Source organism: Haliotis rufescens, unplaced genomic scaffold (genome assembly GCF_023055435.1).
Source record: "Haliotis rufescens isolate VD_foot unplaced genomic scaffold, xgHalRufe1.0.p SCAF_25, whole genome shotgun sequence".
Lineage (NCBI taxonomy): Eukaryota > Metazoa > Mollusca > Gastropoda > Lepetellida > Haliotidae > Haliotis > Haliotis rufescens.
The window spans coordinates 1,694,989-1,716,726 of NW_025963946.1; the positions used below are offsets into that span (position 1 = coordinate 1,694,989).

Sequence of the window (21,738 nt, forward strand, 5' to 3'; positions counted from 1 at the left end):
TTGCAATCTCTTTTAGGTTTTGATAATGACGTTCCTTATGTAGCATCTGTTGTAAGTAATTTTCTCACTGTCCTCTTAACAGTACATATGTAGGCGATTTAAAACAGGACAATGAACATAACAGTATAATAAAACATTTTTATATAATAAAAGACCATTGTATACAAGATCATGTGTGGCAAAAGCCCAGTGAGCAGAAAACTGATCACACTAACATGTTTGTACTCACAGCCACTGGAGGACTGTACTTTTCAATTGCTATGAGTGTGGGTGAAGGGCAATTTGTTTATGTAAACCGACGAACACACGTTTCTAAACTGAAATTTGGACACGTTGGGTCCAAACCCAAAATAGTGTTACGAAATCTTGAGAATCAAACACAATCAAAACAAACTGCTGAGTGACAATGCACATGTTATAAAGAACCAAGATCAGTGGAACTTGAGTTTGAAGTTAAACTAAACTAAGCTTACAGCACGCCGACCTACAACGATATGTGGGCTGGTCAAAAGGTTATGACCCTGACTAACTTTGAACTATGGGCCATAACAAAGTGAACTAGTCAATGTAGTATATTGTTTGAGTAGTCCATTGCAAGTGTATTTGGTCTGTTGGGGCCGTGTCAAAATGGACACAGAATGGGCACGAACGAGTACCGAGCAGTCATCAATTTCTTTTACTTTAGAGAAAAGTATTCCCCAAGAAATTCAACCAATCTCTTTTCAAGTACTTATGAGGCCACAGGGCTTAAGTACATATGACAGAGGTGTTTTAACTATTATTTAGTTCTATATAAAAGTGCGTGGAATATCTACACTCTTCAAAAACAAAGAAAAGAAACGCACAGGTAGTATGTAGTTCATTGAACCTGACTACACAAAAAATCCGGTATATAAATTGGATATATGTTATTGGAAAATGTTGGTGGCCTGATATTCGACAAACGGTGCGTCAAAAGGCAGCCTATGTTGATTTGCAATGTCTTAAACGGCATTGCTTTCACGTTTGTTCAAAAATGTCATTGAGGAAAACAGTAAAGCAAAATGCACGTGCAAGTTATGGCATTCGTAACTCGTGGTAGTGACTATGAAAAGGCAAGCATAAGCCAATGATTTGTCATTCAATTACCAACATTTTTCAAGTTAAAAAATGCCGTGACTCAGCGCTGTCAATCGGAACATCGCCATAGGACGTATCCAAAGAGGGGAATCGCAGTCTTCTGTTGCAAGCCACTTGAACGTCCACCACAGCACCATTTCCCACCTTTGTGATCGATAAACACAGTTCAATTCCACTGCAGACCGTCCGACAACCGGCCAACCAAGAGTTACCAACCCTGCACAGGATCGCTACATTCGACTGTTCCACCTACGTCATCGCTACGGAGACTGCAGGACGCATCCCTGTTGTGAGGAGGATATTGGACCAGACTGTCAGGAACCATCTTCTCGAGGCTGGAATCCGACCCAGAAGATCAGTTATCGTCCCTATTTTGCAACAGATCCATCGACAGCGACGTATGCGTTGGTGCCATACTTTACAGCCTTGGAATTAGAGAAACTGGAGACGAGTGTGATTTAGCGATGAATCACGATTTCTTCTTCACCGGCGAGATGGAGGACAACGTGTTTATCATCGTCGAAATGAGCGTTTTGCCCAACATTGCGTACGTGAATTCGACAAATTCGGTGGCGGTAGTATCATGGCGCGGGGGACCATATCCTATACACCGAGATCTGACTTGGTTGTGGTTCAGGGAAATGTGAAAGCAAATCGCTAGATGAATCAAATTCTTCAACTTCACCTTCTTCCAATCATTGACCGCCCGAGGGAGCTGTTTTAACAGGACAACGCTCCACTGCACACAGCTCGTGTCACACTAGACTATCTTCATAATGCCAAAATCAACGTCTTGCCCTGGCCATCGAGATCTCCAGATCAAACACCTCTGGGATGAACTCGATCGACGTGTACGTCAACGTCAGAACACGCCGCAGACATTCCCACAGCTGGCCAACGCGTTGCAAGCAGAAAGGCGCACACTTATCCAGTCAGTGCCGAGGAGATGCAGAGCCGTGATTGCTGCCCGGGGCGGTCACACGAGATACTGTGTTCAGCGCAACCTTGTAGCCTTATATGACATGACACATTTTTTAAGGAGTGTACATGGCCAAGTTTTTCATTATTAATTTATCTAGACTATTTAACAATTGTCAGAATTTCACAATATGTGGATCATTCAAGAAGTATACAGGAAAATATTTTTTCTCACGGTGGAGTACAATGGACAAGTAAAAAGTGATATTCATCCTCTATATCTTGGCTATTACACATTTTACTTCATCGTTCTGACCTAAGAGATTTTGTATATCAGACAGACAGACAGTTTATTCAGTAATTTAGGCATCAAGGCCCATAGTACAATGCAGATTGGAAGTAACATTTGTCACGTGATTTACATGATTATATTTTAAATCAAGTTACACATTCCTCATTTTAAAGACATGGTTAAAATATACAGAAACAGCATGGATCATATCAGGATTTTCAGAGTTTAGCAGATTTATCATGGGGAGAAATGTATACCTTAAATGGGAATACGTTTCACATATAAGTAAGACATGGTATTCATCCTCTACCTCCCCGGATGAACAGTTTGTACAAACAGAGTTCACAATATCACCGTCATTGGACCTGCGACATCCATTAACATTAAAATTGTGCAATGAAAGTCTAAGTTTACAATAAGTTCTGATTAAACTTTTATCATTTAAACAAGTAAAATATCTTTCAGTTTGTAACAATGATTTTACTTTGCTGTTATTGCTAAGATAAAGTAATTCAGAAATACTTTGGTGCCACTGTTGACAAAATATATCCTTCAGTCTTTGCTTAAATGAATATAAAAATAACTGTGGATCTCCCACATCTTGGAAAATCCATACATATGAAAAGCCACTAACAAATAATAGATTTCTCACATCTGAAACCCAATTATTTTTTACCATTAGCATCAAGTACCGTTAACATTTTGTAACACTGATATGGGTATCTGTCAGGCATCATTCTAAGTATCTAATCCATTACTTAATAACCCTTCATTTGCTGGCTACAAAAATATTACTACGGCCTGTTTCACCAAGGATTGCCTTGTTTGAGGCAACACCTAGAAAACATTTGAAATATGAAGTGTCAACTTTTTCAATTGCAGCGTAATACTTAGCACCCCATATGTCATAACTATATAAAAGTATAGGCATAATTTTGCCTTAAAAAATGCTGTGAAAAAAGACACACAACTATTTTTCCTTAATAAATTATAAAGAAGCATAATATTTTTCGACGCCCGAAAAGCTAAATGCTTACACACCATAGACCATGACAATCTAGAGGAGAACATAAGACCTAAATGACTACACTCAAGGCAGACGAACCAAGAAACCACTTTTCATGTTTTGCAACAATACCACCTTTTCTAAAAACTACAGCATTGGTTTTATTCAGATTTACTTCAAGACTCCGTTTTGAACAGTTACTCTGTAACACATTAAACTGTTAGCCATTTACAGAATATGAAAAAATGACAACATCATCAGCAAAGAGAAGGAGCATAATGTCCATTATTTCTTGTGTTACACATATCCCACGTTGGCAACTATTTTGCAGCTCTATAGCAAGTTCATTTATGAAAAAAGTAAACAACAAACAACTTAAAACACAACCTTGTCGTTCACCGGAGGATGTTGGAAAGCAGTCCGTATGTTCATTATTGACCTTTATACATGCGCTGACTGATGCATACATGTTTTTTGAAAGTACAAACATTTTACCATGACATTATTTAGTAATAAGTAAATACATATTGTTTTCTATTAACATAGTCAAAAGCTTCTTTTAAAAATCAATAAATACACAATAAATACGACCTCTGGTTTTGCACAAATATTTAGATCAAAGAGCTTGTAAAAAAAACAAATTATCAGCAGTAGAGTAGTTTGGTTGGAACCCTGCTTGAGACTCGGACAGTAAATTATATACTTCCATCCATATTCTCAATCGTCTTTCTATGATTGACGTGAATATTTTGTCCATGACATAACTTTTGTATATCTCCCATTCTCGAAGCATAGATCATGGGATGACCATTGAAATCTTGCCAATGAAGTACGCATTTCTTTACATTTACATGAAACAGATACTGTTCAATGTATATATGAATTTTCAACGTTTTATAATATATAAATGTGTTCGATAATGTCAACGAAAATGACCACGATTGCAGATAACTATCTTTTAGCCTCTGAAGAGGATTGATAAATACACTTTCAGATTGTACAGATTGTTTATAACAAACATTTCCAAAACCACTATTGAAAAGTACTCCCCAAGAAATTAATGACCACATCTCACAAGTGTATGGGGATAAGTGCCCTAGCTGTCCCACTGTTAAACGTTGGGCAGCTATGTTTAAGGCTGGGAGAACAAGCCTTGATGATGACCCTAGGTCTGGACGTCCCTCAACCTCCAACAATGAAGATTCAAGATGGAGATAGAAAAACATTTTTTTCCAGATAGACGTATTACCATTGCGGAAGTTGATGAAGACACAGGTCTAAGCCATGGATCAATTGAAACTATCATTCACGAACATTTACAGATGATTAGGATATCTGCTCGTTGGGTGCCAAAGTTTCTCAATTCTGATCTTCAGGTAAAAAGAATTGACATTGCCAGAGACAATTTAGAGCTTATTGAGGAGGATTTCGTCATATTCAAAACGAGATTAGTAACGGGTGATAAAATATGGCTCTACCACTATGATCCCGAGTCAAAACGTCAATCCATGGAATGGCACCATTCCACTTCTCAGGCACCAAAGAAATTCACGTCTTCAAGATCAGTGAAGAAAGTTATGGCCACTGTATTCTGGTATGCAAAGGGTTTGACCCTTGTTAAATTACTCAGTAAGTCAAAAAACGATTACCGGTGCATACTATGCTGATATGCTTCATCGTATGAGAGATTCCATCAAAGAAAAGCGGCCAGGAATGCTGACTGCCGGAGTTCTACTACTTCATGACTATGCCTCTTCTCACTCCCCTTGACTTGAAAAGGCTGCTGTGCGACAATGTGGGTTCGATGAGCTTCCGTACCCTCCATACTCGCCAGACCAGGCACCAAGTGATTGCTTCCTAAACTGCAAGAACGGCTTCGTGGAAAGCGCTGTGATGACAACAATGATCTCAAAGCTGCCGTGAGTGGATTTCTCAGGCTTGGTTCAGAAAACATCTTCCTGACTGGAATTGAAAAGCTTCACTATCGATATGAGTAGTTTATTGAAAAAAGCAGGGAGATTATATTGAAAAATAAAATTAAAAACACTTTTACAATTGTTTGTTTGTACATAGGCTTAGGATGGGTCTAAAAGGAACAATGTACTGTTCATTCACATCCAAACCGTTGGACAGTGAGACACATAACTAAGAGAGAACAGGATGACCACATCTCATTGGGCGGAAGAGAGACAGGCCAAGGAGAGGTACACCTGTTACCACCACCCAGGAAAACAAAACATACGTATCCTCCATCTGAGGAATTGTATTATAACGGTGACCTCATCAGCTGCGACAGTCGTCGTGTCAGTCGTTGCGCAGTGCCCAGAAGACTGCATTGGTGTCCTGGTGTAGTTTCCTACCCGACCCATGGCCTTGCTGTCCTGGTGTAGCATCATACCCGATCCATGGCCCGGCTGCCCTGGTGTAGCATCGTAGATGCTTCGCGAGATCAAAGTTTCTTTGATGAGATTTATCTTCTTGCCAAGCGCGTCCACCATTGCCGAACATTGTCACGCGATTTTGATTATACACAGACTCGTCAGTCCAGCCAAAATATAACTCCGGAATTTTTGCCTAGTTAGGCAAGGATGGAATCTGGACATTTATAGTCAGTTACTTCGGGAAGATGATTTGACCCATTGTTTTGCCTTTTACAATTTTACATCGAATCTTGTGTTTCAATATCACGTTGGTTGGTCATTAAGTGTAGGATATGGTCCGAAAAGTCACGATTATTTTTGCACGTGGGGTCAGTTCGAGGCCGTCAGGCCGAGAACTTGCCCCACGTGCAAAAATAATCGTGACTTTGAGGACTATATCCAACTTAAAACAAAGTCCCATTCAAAATACATGTTAAACTAATGTCTACCCAATATGCACGTGCATATATAATGGAGGGTCGTTCTTGTTTATGCTGAATCGATTGAAACTGCGCGCATGAACGCGCTAAAGTTCGAGCAAAACTATTGGAGGTCTCGTCTAATATGAGCGCGGAAAAGCACGTGCGATTTCTCATTTAGCTTTCAGTCTTTGTACGTGATGAAAATTCATTACACGAGCTCGAACCAGGCAGCAATTAACTCAGATTTTGAAAGACTCATTAATGCTCATATTGAAATACTTGACGTGGCTGTACCAGATTTTGATGTGGGTAAAAGTGATATCTTGGAATCAGATTAGTTTTTCTGGAAATGATACAGATTTGGTGGAACTCTCTCAACACGTAGAAGCAAGTATTCCCCAGGCCATACAAATTCCCGTTACAACTCATAACATTGATGACGCAGATAGTATTTGGAATTCCTAACCTTTTAGCAAGCCTGTGTCAGAGCAAGATCTTCAAAGTCTAAATTGTAATTCGGCTTTTTCTCAGAACACAGAAAACAAGAGTAGCTAGGCCGTCGACGTCTTCCAAGCGCGGGTCAAGGAAAGACAATCCCATGGGTTACGTGATGACGTCGTGTTAAACCCCGACAGTATTGCTCTTTCGCATCGTGAAACAGATATTAATAAAAAAATCTCATGCGTTTCTTGGTGGAAGTACGAAACCTAAAGGGCGAAAAATATCGGGGAAATACGTTATATGAACTGATCGCGATCGCCTCATCGCAATACTATCGCCGAAGATATCCAGATTAACGTTAACGAGTCTCCTTATTTCAAGGGGATGAGAAACGTCTTGGATGCTCGCATGAAGTCATTAGCTAAGCAGGGTATTGGCATTTAGAAAAGACAGGCAAATGTTGTTTCTGTCAGAAATCATGGTAGTTTTATAGTGTTAACACAAATACAGGACGGTTCCTGTATTTGGGGTTTAGTGCCCTTTTGGGATCTGCCGCCTCTGGTTCTGCTATCTCAACTTCGAAAACGTTGACATCCACTGCCTCTACATCGGCTGAGGCAATGTTGACAGCTACAGCGGTGACCTGTGAAGATCCGGGGTAGTATAGGTCTTCAGCAACCCATGCTTGCTGTAAAAGGCGACTATGCTTGTCGTAAGAGGCGGCTAACGGGATCGAGTTGTCAGGATATCAATCACAGGATCGTCTGGTCCAGACTCGATTATTTTCAGACCGCCGTCATATAGCTGGAATATTGCTGAGTGCGGCGTAAAACAACAAACCAACCAACCAACCTACAGCGGTTCTGGATGAAACGTCAACTCTCGCAGTAACTGAAACAACTACAGCCGAGAGTGCAGCAAAAAAATCCATGAAACTCGTATTACCAGATGGGGCAACTTTGTCGTTGTCTTTCTGAAATAAATTTAATTTCTAATGTGTCTCCGTTTCATTTACCTCAGAGGACAGGCATCATGGTAGTTTTATAGTGTTAACACAAATACGGGACGGTTCGTGTATTTGGGATTTAGCGCCTTTATTACAAACAGAATTTCAGTTATATCACGGCGGCATGTTCATTGCAGAAGAAAAGCCTGCCAAACTATTGTGGTTATGTGTTGCAGTGAAACGTGCGAACGTCGACTGGCATATGCAAACCAATGGTGAGCGTAGTTCCTTAACTAATTGGGAGGGTGCGTTTCTACGTTTTGTCTATCAAAGTTCACAAACACGGTTCGACTGACATGATCGGGTAATGGAGTTTAAACTATTGGAGGGTGCACATTGGTTGATAACTATTGGAGGGTGAACATTAGTTGTTAACTATTGGAGGGTTTATCTGCAATACACCGACTACTGGAGGATTACAGCATGAATGCGCACGACCCAATTCACACGAACATTCATGTGACTTTGTTTTAATCTTGTATAGTTATTACAGATTTCGTTGTGAACATTTAGTTGTGAACATACATGATCTAACTTGGGAATCAACTCAACCTGTTTTAATATCGTTACCTGAGAACACTGTGTTTGGTTGTCAGTGGTTTAGGATATAACAAAAATGGCTGCTGTATCTGTGTTAAAGCAATCAGCAAAGTCCCTCTGAACCCACAGTCTGGCAGTGCAGGTGTTACAGCTTAACCGCCTTGCATCGCGCAGGTGTACAGAACTATATATTCCATCTGGATTGAGGCGGCCTGTAAATTATATAGTCTGGATCAAACAAACCAGTGGTTGACATCACGAGCAACGCCAGGATACGATGACACAACCAGCCAAGTCGCCGAACCTGAAGCACTAGAATGGTATAAAGAAGGTGGTCTTAGCATTAGGGCTTCAAAAATAATTTTGAGGTAACTATTCCACCAAGTGGAAAAATAACAATGACGTCACAATTCGACAACGTGGAAAATAACAATGACGTCACAATTCGACCAAGTGGCACGATCATCTTCTCTCATCACATCATCATCAGTTTTGCAACTCGGCAATATTCCAGCTAAATGACTGCGCTCTGTAAATAATCGAGTCTGGACCAGACAATCCAGTGATTGATATCATGAGCATCGAGCCACGCAATTTGCATACGATGACATGCATCAACAGAGTCAGCGAGCCTGACCACCCGATCCCGTTAATCGCCTCATACGACAAGCATAGTCACCTTTTACGGCACCATATATACATCGGTGTTACTGTATCAGACACATGGTAGACTTAAAACGCATCCGAGGCAGTATTTCATTGAACAGACAGGCAAATTGTGGGTACAACAGAAGGGGGACGTCAATATCTCAAGTTGCCCGAATGGCAAATCAAAAGTGTAATTTCTCGACTGTGGGACAAGTAACTTAAAACGGGTTGGGCTGCAATGAGATGGGCGTGGCAGACCTAACCTGGACAATCGTCTTATTACATCAATCAAAACGGAATGTATTGACATCTGCTCCAGTTATCAATAGAGAATTCCAACCAATAACTGGAAAGGAAAGGGGAATACCCACAGGTATGGTGCTGACAAACCTTGAAACATAATCGGGGCGAACCGGGATTCGAACCCACAATCATAGGTTTCTGGCGTGCTCAAGGGACGCAACTCTGCACAGTGAATCGCGGCCCCTCCATGACAGACGAACCGATTTTGTTATGGTGAATAAACATTTGACTGGCCAGCGATATCTTGTCGTTCCATTCTCTAGAATTATCGGCAGACATTTTGAACTGCAAATCCAGACCACATCTTGCCAGGTCGTCACCGATTATCTCCGGATTGTTGGATTGGCTTGACTTGTCCCAAATAGTCTCTATCTTTGTATATACCCCATGCTATAACCAAACCGGGATGCAACTGGTATCTGAACGGGGAATGATTACAATATTATAAACAGCCCAAGCCCATTGTATCTTCCATATATATATGGCTGTTTTCTATATAAAGTATGTACATATTCCACAATTTGGTTCCTCTGTTGGTTTTCATTGGTATGCCTGAATAACAATAACCTGGTTTATACCGTGTTAAATACCAGGGCGCGTGATTATGTTCCGCGGGAACTGGTTTTACTAAAAAATATTGAAAACTCTCAACATCCCTGGACTTATTCAAAGTCATTTTGTGTAGAGGTCATAGATTATTAATACCACTTCATGTGCACAACATTTACTGACGTAAGTAATTTTGCACATGTGTAACAAGTACACATAGTATGTATAAGTACTTTTTTTCACGAAAACGTCTGCAATGTGGTTTTTAACAAACTTTTGCGATCGGAATCTATATCCTGAAAAGCTGGCCCCGTTTGATATTGTAAACACACGATCTGCCAGCGGTACAACAGGGACACTTTGGTTCGACAACCGTTTGTTATTTCACGAATTGAAATTGGATTTCATGAACAGTATAAATACGAACAGTGTTGCCAGCTAAGGCAGAAGACGACCTCTAAGACACTTATAGCAACAACAACAACAACTCATATAGAGACATGCTATTGTTCAAAACAACATTCAAGTGACGTTCAATAAGAGTGCTCCATATAGCCACGCTCTCATTTTGTGTTTTACTCGGTGCGTTTACTCCTTGTAGTGTCGACATAAAAAGCACGCTGGACCAACCAAACGACCAACCATCTCTTAGCGATATTTTTAGGGACATCAAATGAGTGAGTATTGTTTTACGCCGCTTTTAGCAATATTCCAGCAATATCACGGCGGGGCACACCAGAAATGGGTTCCATATTGTACCCATGTCGGGAATCGAACCCGGGTCTTCGGCGTTACGAGCGAACACTTTAACCACAAGGCTACCAGACGGCTCGGGAAATCAAGGGTGCAGTAAGAGACTTATGTGAACTTAAAGATGCTGTGCGCAGTATTCGGAGGGATATTACTACTGTTACCCAAGAACAGTATGTTACAAAGGAGGATGTCGCGGCGCTAGCAGATAAACACAATGATACCGAGAATAAAGTGGACCCCAATACATTTCAGAGGGCTCAACGATTGGGAAAACCTCAAAGTGGTAAAAACAGACCTGTAATTGCCAAATACATACACATCTCACTATTTTCCTGGAACTGTCTGTCATCACATAGACATTTCAACTACCAACACTTGAGACTTGTACTCTCCTCCTACACTTGTGTTGGCCTGTTGGAGACATGGTTGTACTTGTATCATAACTACTTGGACTTTTCACCGTCCCATTCAGAGCCGTAGCCAGCCCGGAGTGCCCCCCTCTCCACTCCCCCCCACCCCCGGATTTTTTATAGAAAACAATTTTATTTGAATCATGAAAATACAAGTTAGGGGCAAGTGATAGTTGTACAAAAATTGGTCCCCCCTTTCAAAAGAAGTTAACTACGGCCTTGCCATCCTTGCCATTGTTCCTCTTTTTTTAAGAGATGAGGGCAAACATAGTGGGGTGGGGGTATTTATCCATAAAGCAGTCATCAGATATACAAATCTGGAAATAGAAAAAGGGGGAAAAACTGGGGTAGATGTTGAAAACAGACTATGTACTTCTTATGAACGTTGTGGGTTTAATTATGTTAAAAATGAATACAACTTCCTTCTTGTGTACACTGGAACTTAGACGCCGCTATTTACCTCCGATTTATCACAACAATTCCTGTCTAGAAAGGTTTGTATCATGTCTACTACAAATACTAAATGTTTGTCAGACCTATCAAAATATATGTATTTTGCTTGGTGTATTTGTACATGTTTATGTAAATATTGTACCAGGTTTGTAGTAAGTCCTGTTAGTACATGTGTAGTGCAGGTGCCTGTGAAACTGATTTTCACATATAATTTCAATATACTGGTATATTATACATCTTATCCATATTTGATATGTTCTTTATTTAAACAAGTTTAAATTCTAAATAAGTTTAAAGGTATTTAAATTCTTAACATGACTAAAGATGTTTAAAATCCTAGAAAGAAATGTATGCTTAACTGTAATTCCGCCTAAAAGTCCTGAATAACTAAATTGAAATAAAATAAATACAAATACAAGTCTAAAACAAACTTTGGGTACTAGTACATGCTTGTATAGGAGTAGAAAGAGCGATTCCTATTTTGCCGTGATACTATCTCGATAGATATACTAGTATACACAATGACGAAACGATACACATCTCGATAGATATACTAGTATACACAATGACGAAACGATACACATCTCGATAGATATACTAGTATACACAATGACGAAACGATACACATCTCGATAGATATACTAGTATACACAATGACTATACCATTCACATCTCGATAGATATACTTGTATACACAATGACTATACCGTTCACATTTCGATAGATATACTGGTTTATCATATACCTGTCAACAGTATGCATCTTCTCGAGACAAGCGAGTTAACTGGCTTTAAAAGTCCAGTTTTCGCCCTTGCCGAACTAGGCTGGAATTATGGAGTTATATTTTGGCTGGACTAACGAGTCTATGCACAGTCCAATCAAAATCGCGTAACGAAATCGAAATCCGGTTCGTATACTACCGTGCAGATTTCGGTCGATTGCGGGATTTGCAAGCATGTCTACAGCCAGCTCGGTGTCAACAGATATTTTCCAAATGTGTTCATGTTTTAAATCAAGGTGATCACGTACTTTGATGCAATTCGCGAAGTAAGATAATTTTAATAACAATGCAAGTGATATGAGAGGTGGAATCTGATTGGTCAATAGGAGGGACATAACTCATAATAGCCACTCATAATAGCCACAATCGAGCCCAGAAATTCCAGCCTAGTTCGGCAAGGGTGGAAACTAGAGTTTTAGAGTCAGTTAACTCTCTTGCGTCGGGAAGATGATGATGATATGAGCATATAGTGCCATCACAGAGACGGTCATATCACAGGGGTGTAATAACCAGTGAGTGAGGACCCCTATTACATCCCCGCAGGGCTGATATGGATTTTCCATGTATTTGTTGGTGCGTTGTAGGATAAATCAGAAAGTCGCATCTCAACATGTCTTTCCCTTCAAACTGCTGTATATTTTAGTGAGTAATGAAGATAACCATTCATTCCACCATAACCTGTGTGCAATGCAGAATTTGAAGCACAATCTTAGACAGTAGAGCAGAGACCATATGGTCTCTGACTAGAGAGCACATGGGGTCATCCCAATTAAACACCAGTACAAACAATCATTAAGCGTTTTAAGTAATCACTTTTGTGCTTCTAAAAAAATACAAATATCTGGGGCTGTGGATGTCTACTTTTGGCAGCTAACGCGGGTAGTTTCGGGGTCATGTGACCGACAAGCCACGGAAGACAATGCGGAAACAACAGTGAGTCCAATCAGAGACCATGTACCGCATTCGTGACCAATCTTGTTATTCCGGGACAAGCCGAATAGCGAATTGCAGGTTACGGGAAGAGGCGAGTGGTGACGAATGCGTATACCGGTATATGGTCTATGGTCCAATCAAGGCCAAACTTGGGACCCGCTGAGCATGCAATTGGCCATACTCGTTGTGAAAGTCAAGCTTGATACTTTCATCACTCAAGCTTGAGACATTCGTGACCAAAGCAGAAATATTATAGATAACCTGTTTAGTAAAATTTATTGAAATTTATTGAAATATTAAAGATAACAGGTTTATGGTCATTTATTGATCAAAACGCTCCCTTTTATAAAAGTGTTTGCTTTTTAAGTTTGTACCTATTCCATTTATCAGAATATTACATAAGAAATTAATCTCATTATGTCATTAAAATACTTTGGGTTAAAAAAAGGAATTATAAGAGATGACTGAGACCACATATTGAAATATGAGAGATGATAATCACATTTTCGGATTTGTTACTAATCCTAGTTTCGTTTTTTGTTCCGGGGATATTTTGTACCAAAGCGTACTTTAACAAATATCCGTCGACAGAATCAATACATCTTTATTTATATGGGTCCCTGTTTTAAATCTGATTTACAATGACACACCACATGTGATGTATATTTTTATTTTGAAATGCCAGCAAAAATGTTGGAAACAGTAATCTCGGAAAAGGCGGTATTTCGGAATAAAGTTCTTTGAAGACGACTAATAATTAATATGTTCAGATATTCCAACTAATTATGGAGACAATGGTAATTTTATTGAACAATATCTTTCTATTATTCTGTACATATCAGAATAAATAGTTTCATCATATTCTAAAAATGAATGCTATGAAACATTACCACTATTAAAATTAAACGAACCGTCCTCATATTAGTTGTTTGGATGCTAGTATATTATGAACTTCCGCTTTACTCACGCCGGGAATAACAACAGTGACTTGTGAAAGCGTTTCATGGTTATTTATTGAAAACTGACGAGATGAAGATGAATATCACTTCAGCAGGTAGATTCTCTTCACATGGCAATATCCCCAATCGTGATAAATTAACACCCACCGTCTCTGGTAACAGTATATCAGAGAAAACGTTGTTAGTACGCACTCGACGTTTCAATTTCGCTTAGTCACAAGTTATAAAGTTGATTGTGTACACGCAATATAAATGAGAAAACGTTACTTTATGTTACTTATAAGTAGTTTAATTACCACACTGAATCTGGTATATAAAATGACCCCAAAATGACACACCTTTGCTTTTTTTCATGTTGGGTTTAAAGAGTTAAATCGAGTTAATACATATGTGGTGTGCCATCACGTAGCGGTTCAAATCAATTTAATTTGGCGCTAATGTTTGGAAGATGGGTCTTGTAATGGAAATTGGTGTTTTCACTCTTCCATGATATAAAATTTATTACTTGAATATTTCATTGTTTTATTATTATAATCTTGTAGCCTATGTACAGACAAAGACGAAGGATCATGCTGTTAATTGAATGAAAACAAGAGATTTGGGGATCACTAATACTGGTGAACATTTTGATAAGGTTATGAAAGAAACTACTCATAGCCAATTGTAAATTAAGAAGATTGTATACAGGTATATAATACAGACAAGTCTATTACTGTTTTGGCATATTGAGTGTAGGTACTGATCATTATATAAATAATTATTTATATTTATACGTTGCCTCTCATTTTCATGTTCTAATGATAGGGTAGACTAGCCTAGTAAAACAGAGGACAATCAATACAATATATACACAGATTCATCTGTATGAAGATATATGTGTATAATCATGATAACAATTACAGAATGAAAGTAAAAGGGCCTTTTGTCTTAACCCTAATGTGAAAAAAACCCAAACATTAGGTGGTCCCTATATTCCAATCCTTCAGCAACAAACCCCAAGGACCAATCACACCAGAGATATCTGTGAATGGGAAACCAACCAAGTGAAATGTGGGGCTACATTAATAAAGGGTTGTCCTATCCTCCCATGTCTTGGAGTCATCATTGTAGGGGTTCATTGTTGTCCAAAGAAACAAATGATGTCTTGTATGCAACAAGGATAATTTTGTGATGGCCATTTTCTGTTTTATATGTTATTAATGTCTACCACTGTTTGTTTCAAAAGATAATAGCCCTTATTTATTGTGGATATCTTACATCAACTCAAATTAAGTCAAGTTCACAGGTTTCTTGTTTGCAAACCCAGCCTACACTGATGCTAATCTCTGCTAATTAGGTGATAAGTGAAAGTGATTGCGTTGAATTGTTGGCAAACCTTCTTCCATTATTCACAGGTGATTTTTGAGGTGTTGGAGTATAACAGAATTTAATGCTAATTCCTGTGTTTTCACAGAGGGTTGAATAGATGGGAATCTAGGGACTGTGGAACCCCTTCGTTCAAGTTTTAACATTAAGATTATGATAAGACTCCCTCAACTTTCGTGCTTGATTTCAGATAAGGTATACTGATTTAGTTGTTTTATTCTGTTACAATTTATATATATAAATAGGGGTAGCCTAGTGGTTCAAGTGTTCACCCATCACACTGAAGACCCAGGTTTGATTCCCCACATTGGTACAATGTATTAAACCCATTGCTGGTGTTCCCCATCATGATATTGCTGGAATATTGCTATAAAACCACACTCACTAACTCATAACATTTAATTGCACTTATCATTATCGTTATGATCTTTTCAATATTTTTTCATGCTTGTTTCACAGTGCCTTCATCCCAACATATGTCCTCTAGCAACTGTTGCCTTGTGCTTAAACTGTTTCCATTGTCATGCTATTAAAAGACCTGGGTTTGATTCCTCACATGGGTACAATGTGTGAGGCCCATTTCTGTTCTTCCAGCCATGATATTGCTGAAATATTGCTAAATGCGGTGTAAAACTATACTCACTGCAAAAGGAGAGAGATAGATTTTTCATATATTTTGATGATGTTGTTATTATTTTACAGGTGGAGTCCTGTCTCTGCTTGATGAACAGGAACCACAGCTCAAGGTAAGAAATAATAATGTCAATTATTCACAGCTGTTTGTTTATGAAACATGATGTTTACCATATTTTCTTGAGTATAATGCGCACCCAAGTATAATGCACACCCCTATCTTGGGGATTCAGTATTTTTGAAAAATGCTTTCGAGTGTTACAATTACAGAAACAATTACATCATACCCCTTTAGCTAATCAGGTAAACCAATTGGCATAATTGGTGATAACAAACTTAGTACAAATTTGAAATTTGACATTTGACATAAAAAATCACTAGACATGTTGATTTACCATTTAAATTGTTATTCCTGTTCTGCTAGGCACTGTTATACATGCAGTTGATAAGATTACCGTGTGTATTTACTTGTAAAGTAAACCGGAAACAGCAATCAGCTGTACACACGTTTTCTTGACATCTACCAGAGATTCGGTTAATAAAATATTTTTGAATCAATGATTGGAAGAATTGTATCTGAAACTAATATTTACCAGGAATAATATACAGTGTTTCCTAGACATTACGATCCTTGATGTACCACTAGCCCGGATTCAGTGCAGGGTAAACTTTGGCTACATAAAAATTCATGAAGAATTTCCCTAAAAAGCGCTTTAATGCAAATAAAGTGACCAATATACTGATGGGATTTATTTTCCTGTTGCAGTACATGTGTGTGTGTTTGTAAACAATAACATTCATGATACATTTTATCCAGGTGCATGTTATTTAATACTCATCTCAGATTGTTGTAAGATCACACGTGAAATGTCTTTGAACTCCAAACCGTCCGCGTGTAATGCAATAACAGTAACAGAAACAATGGCTTCCGGTATTTAATCCGTACTTGAGTAACCGTGATAGACCTGAAAAAAGAAACACGAATATAACAACAGTTTGTCTCCATATATAGAGTCTTAGCTTAGCTGGGCTTATTTACCATGCAGTTTTCCTTCAGGGTGCCAGAAACGTAGAGTCTACATGCATAACATCCAGTCGGAAAAATAATACTCTGTACTTTGATTCATTTACACTAATAATTATTCATATTTTTTTACGCATACATTTTGAATCATCGTCTATGATTGAAGAGACTTGGCTGATTGCATGTTACTGCACCCCAAGAACTGTTGCTGAAGCTTTTACTTAGACTCTGGTTTGCCCTGGTCCAGAGTCAAGTATTTACAAGCTGCTGTGGGGGGCACGAGTGGCCCAGTCGTCTAAGGCGCCACGATTCGCTGTGCAGAGTTGCGTCCCTTGGGCACGCCAGTAACCTATGATTGTGGGTTTGAATCCTGGTTTGCCCCGATTATGTTTCTAGGTTTGTCAGCACTATACCCGTGCTTGTGGGTTTCACTGAAGTGGTAAACATCTGAGACCTGCATCACTTCGGGCTTTCCTCTCACATGAAGCTGACATGCCGTGATATAACTGGAATAATGTTAAAAGCGGTGTTAAGCCCAACTCACTCACTCACTCACTACAAGCTGCTGTGGCATAGTTACAACATTGATTCACTCACTGAGTTTTAAGGTCAGGACATCGGGGGCTACAATGTTCAGCAATTTATCATATACTGGGTGGAGACAAGTGGAAACTTGTTCATGTGCGACCTGTTGAAAGGAGTTACCTTAAATTTTAGCTGCGCTTATTTGCCATGCAGTTTTCCTTCAGGGTGCCAGAAACCTATGATTGTGGGTTCAAATCCCAAGTACGCTCTGATTATGTTCTAGCATTGTCAGCACCAAACCCATTCTCATGTGTTTCATCAAAATGATAAACGTCTGAGACGTGCTTTACTTCAGGCTACCCCCCCTTATCTACCCAACACAATGTGATACACTCACTGGACCTGAATGTAGCAATGTCATGGAACAACTTGCTTGAAAATAATATTGGGGATGAGCTGGATTTTGCTTATAGTGTTCCTAACTGATTTGATGATCCCCTGTGGGGGTTCAGGGTGGTGTAGTGTACAGGTCCCCAGCACCACAGCTGACAGAAATGGGATCAGGTGGACGTGATGTTGAGTGCTGACATTGACTGACAGTGAGGTGTCTGAATATTGTCACCATACCCCAATGGATTACCAATATCATTCTTTTTGTGTTACTGTTAGTCACTGGTTTGTCCCCGACGAGATGATTTACCATTGTATACAGTAGGGCTGGGACGGGTAACTCGGGTACTCGGGTCAGGTGGGTCCTGAGAAGGACCCGGGTACCCACATAGCTACCCGGACCCGTGGTTATTCACGTGACATATTGTTTAATGACAAAAACTCACAAGAGCTCAGTGGTTACACTACAAGTCGCTAATGTTCCCATTTCTTTATGATGATGCACACATTCCTTTTGACTTGTATATGTTTGAGTAAAGATAAAGCTTCAGTCAACTTCAGTGCATGCATGATTTGATCGTTTCATAAGAGACCATGTATCTATTATATGGTCTCTGGTTTTATACATGTATCTAAACAGTTTTTGCCAGGGCTACAGTTAAACTATTCCCAATTAGACTTTGTGCTCCCAACTCTTGTGACCTACAGTGGGTACCCGGGTAGGGTCGGGTAATAGGGGGTTGAGTACCCGGGTAGTAAATTTGGACTTGTCCCAGCCCTAGTATACAGGTCACCAAGCTATAGATGCATTAAGGCTGGCTGTGTCAGGCAAGAACATGTTGCTTGTCATTATGATGTAGTTCACTTGTCCAGGGTGTCAACAGTGTCAAATCTTGTTAACTTATGCATTGATTTTGTCTTGATATATTTGCATACTGTTTATAGTTACCGTGTTTGATGTAATAAGCAGATATGTGCCAGGGCGCTCTCAAAATTAGAAATAGGGGGCTCTTATTTGAATCTAATTTTGGTAAGAGAAAAAAAAACAGTTGAAAGATTGTAAATTTTGTGGTTTATGCTGACAGCTTGAAATGCTATGAAAGTAGAATCTGTGCATATTATACACGATAGATATATTGTTCAAGAAATTAATTGCCCATCATTAAGGCTGCATATAACACACAAGTGCATATTATACGTGAATAAATATGTCTTGTGTACATTGATCAATCGGAAAGGATGCTAATTGGGATTGTTGACTAGCCAATATATTAGCAAATATCGCTGTGGGCGCTTATTACGTCGAATACGGTATGCATCGTCCCTTGGACATGTAGAGTTTCAAACATCATATATAGAGTTTCACATTCCATATCTGTAACATAATCATGGTTATTGTCTTTGGGCCTTCACCACCAAGTCCAACCTCTTCTTGCCAAATGTCTGAGACCAGCAGGACTTGGGCCTTTCTTCCACATCGGTGTCTGGAATCATGGCAGTATAACCCAGATACTGTTGTTAAACCTCATTTACTGCACCCATGGCTCATTCATTTCAAATTCCATATTTTATTTTCAATTTCAGGTGTTTGCTTTGGATAAACTAAACAAGATTGTTGACGTCTTCTGGGCTGAGATATCTGAATCTGTTGACAAAATGTAAGTCTTCGTGTCCCAGGGCAAACAGAAAGATGCAGCACAAGCTTAGATCATGTTCTAACTTGATCATGTCAATTTGTTAATATACTTGAACACAGTGAGTTGACTGAAAGGTTTGATGATTTATAAGGGTTTCACTAATGTATAGAACATGCAGCAGTAGTGAAGTGTGTCTATTGGCAGCTGCATACAGCTTCAGTAAAATAAGGTGTAAATGCTGTATACTTTTGCCCCAGTTCGCAGTCTGTGGGGTTGGTTGAAGGGCCATTATGTGACTTCTAAACACTGTAAATAATGAATGGAGACCTGGTGTTATTGTCAGTACATCTGTCGGCTGCATGTTATTGTGACCCTCCCTGTGTGGTGATAGAGCCGGTGTGTTTCTAACAGGAAGTCTTCATGTTGTGTTACAGAGAGGTTCTCTATGAAGATGCAAGCTTCAAGAATCGAGAAATGGCTGCTCTTGTGGCATCAAAGGTTTGTTGTCTTTTTGATCATGGTGGCTACTGGGCCCCGTTCCACAAAGCAATCTTAGCTGTACGACTGTCGTAAGTCAGTGTTAAAGAATGGGAGTTACAATCACCTTAGCCCTAAGATCGCTTTGTGGAACGGGGCCATGGATGTTAACTGCTGCAGTATGATATTTAATGTATGGCTAACTATTTCAAACTGAATAAATCTGAGTGCCTTTTTTTGATTTTGTAAAATGCACTTAGTACCAGATTATCTCCAAAAGACTATCGAAGATCAGGGCTTGGAATGGTCTTCAGTAAGACTTGATTTTTTACCGACCACTGTCGGATGTCATATAGCTGGCGTATGGCTGAGTGTGTTAAACAACAAACAAACAACCCAACCAAGACTATCAAAGCATCATCACTGTCCCCTGGGTATACCCCATCTTGCTGGCTTGCCTGCCCACCTGCCTTCACTGATTCTTTATTTTCCAGGTTTATTACCATCTTGGAGCGTTTGAAGAATCCTTGACCTATGCCTTGGGTGCAGGGGATCTGTTCAATGTTAATGACACATCAGAATTTGTGGAAACAACAATTGGTAGGTTTTGATTTTAAGTGATTTATGTCATGAACTGTATACCCTCAGTGTGTGATATTGTAGTTATAAGTGACTTCCCCATTTTATCTGAAGTTGCTTTTGATTTGTTAATGTTTCATTTATGAATGAAATAGCTTTGATTCCATACATTGAGAGTTCCTGTTATCAGTGACAGTGAGGTAACCTGGTTGTTAAAGTGTCATGTGTCACACTGAAGACCTGGGTCTTAGTTCCATCAGGTGCACATATGAAGCTTTTGTGGCATACCCTGTTTTGATATGGTTGCATTATTGCCAGGAATAGAACAAAACTCCACTCACTAATGAGATCAATTCTGCCTTGCAGCCAAGTGCATCGATCATTACACCAAGCAGTGTGTCGAGAATGCTGAATGTGCGGAAGAGGACAAGAAGCCCATTGACCCAAGGCTGGAGGCTGTCGTCAACAGGATGTTCCAGAGATGCTTTGATGATAAGCAGTTTAAACAGGTGCACAACCCATGATGTGAACCCTTTCTGTAACCCGTGAAGATCCGGGGTAGAATAGGTCTTCAGCAACCCATGCTTGCTGTAAAAGGCGACTATGCTTGTTGTAAGAGGCGACTAATGGGATCGGGTGGTCAGGCTTTCTGACTTGTTTGATACATGTCATTGTGTCCCAATTGCGTGGATCGATGCTTATGATGTCAATCACTGGATTGTCTGGTCCAGACTCGATTATTTACAGACCGCCATCACATAGCTGGAATATTGCTGAGTGCGGCGTTAAACAACAGACAACATCAACAGTGTTCTTGAAACCTTTTAAACAGCACACATTATGATTATGTTAGGCATTATCATTGCTATTGTTTGACATTTTACTGGCAGACTTCAGTAACCTTAAAGGAGCTTCTTCTTTTCTGCACATATTTGGTCCCTTTGTAACAAGCATTGATATAGTTTATATTTGATTTTTGTCCTACAGGCCCTTGGCATTTCTTTGGAGACAAGAAGAATTGATATATTTGAACAGTCAATTTTGAAGTCTGTAAGTATAGCCATTCCACATTCAATTCTGGATTATACAGAGCTTTTTTGCAGCCCTTGAAATGTTGGCATGTTTTTTTAACAGATCACGCTGTGTGGATTCTGG

General features: G+C 39.4%; 1 protein-coding gene across 1 annotated transcript in view; it reads left to right on the forward strand.

The window, feature by feature from the left end:
- Positions 1-13,940: 13,940 nt before the first annotated feature.
- The window catches only part of LOC124141338 (26S proteasome non-ATPase regulatory subunit 1-like), a 257,574-nt gene continuing 249,776 nt past the window's right edge, over positions 13,941-21,738 (forward strand). Inside the window, exons 1-7 of the mRNA XM_046509314.2 lie at positions 13,941-14,048; positions 16,021-16,064; positions 19,475-19,548; positions 19,962-20,025; positions 20,499-20,604; positions 20,950-21,092; positions 21,571-21,633. Of these exons, the coding sequence (XP_046365270.2) occupies positions 14,024-14,048; positions 16,021-16,064; positions 19,475-19,548; positions 19,962-20,025; positions 20,499-20,604; positions 20,950-21,092; positions 21,571-21,633 (519 nt within the window). The 5' untranslated portion in view covers positions 13,941-14,023. The remainder of the gene's footprint in view (positions 14,049-16,020; positions 16,065-19,474; positions 19,549-19,961; positions 20,026-20,498; positions 20,605-20,949; positions 21,093-21,570; positions 21,634-21,738) is intronic.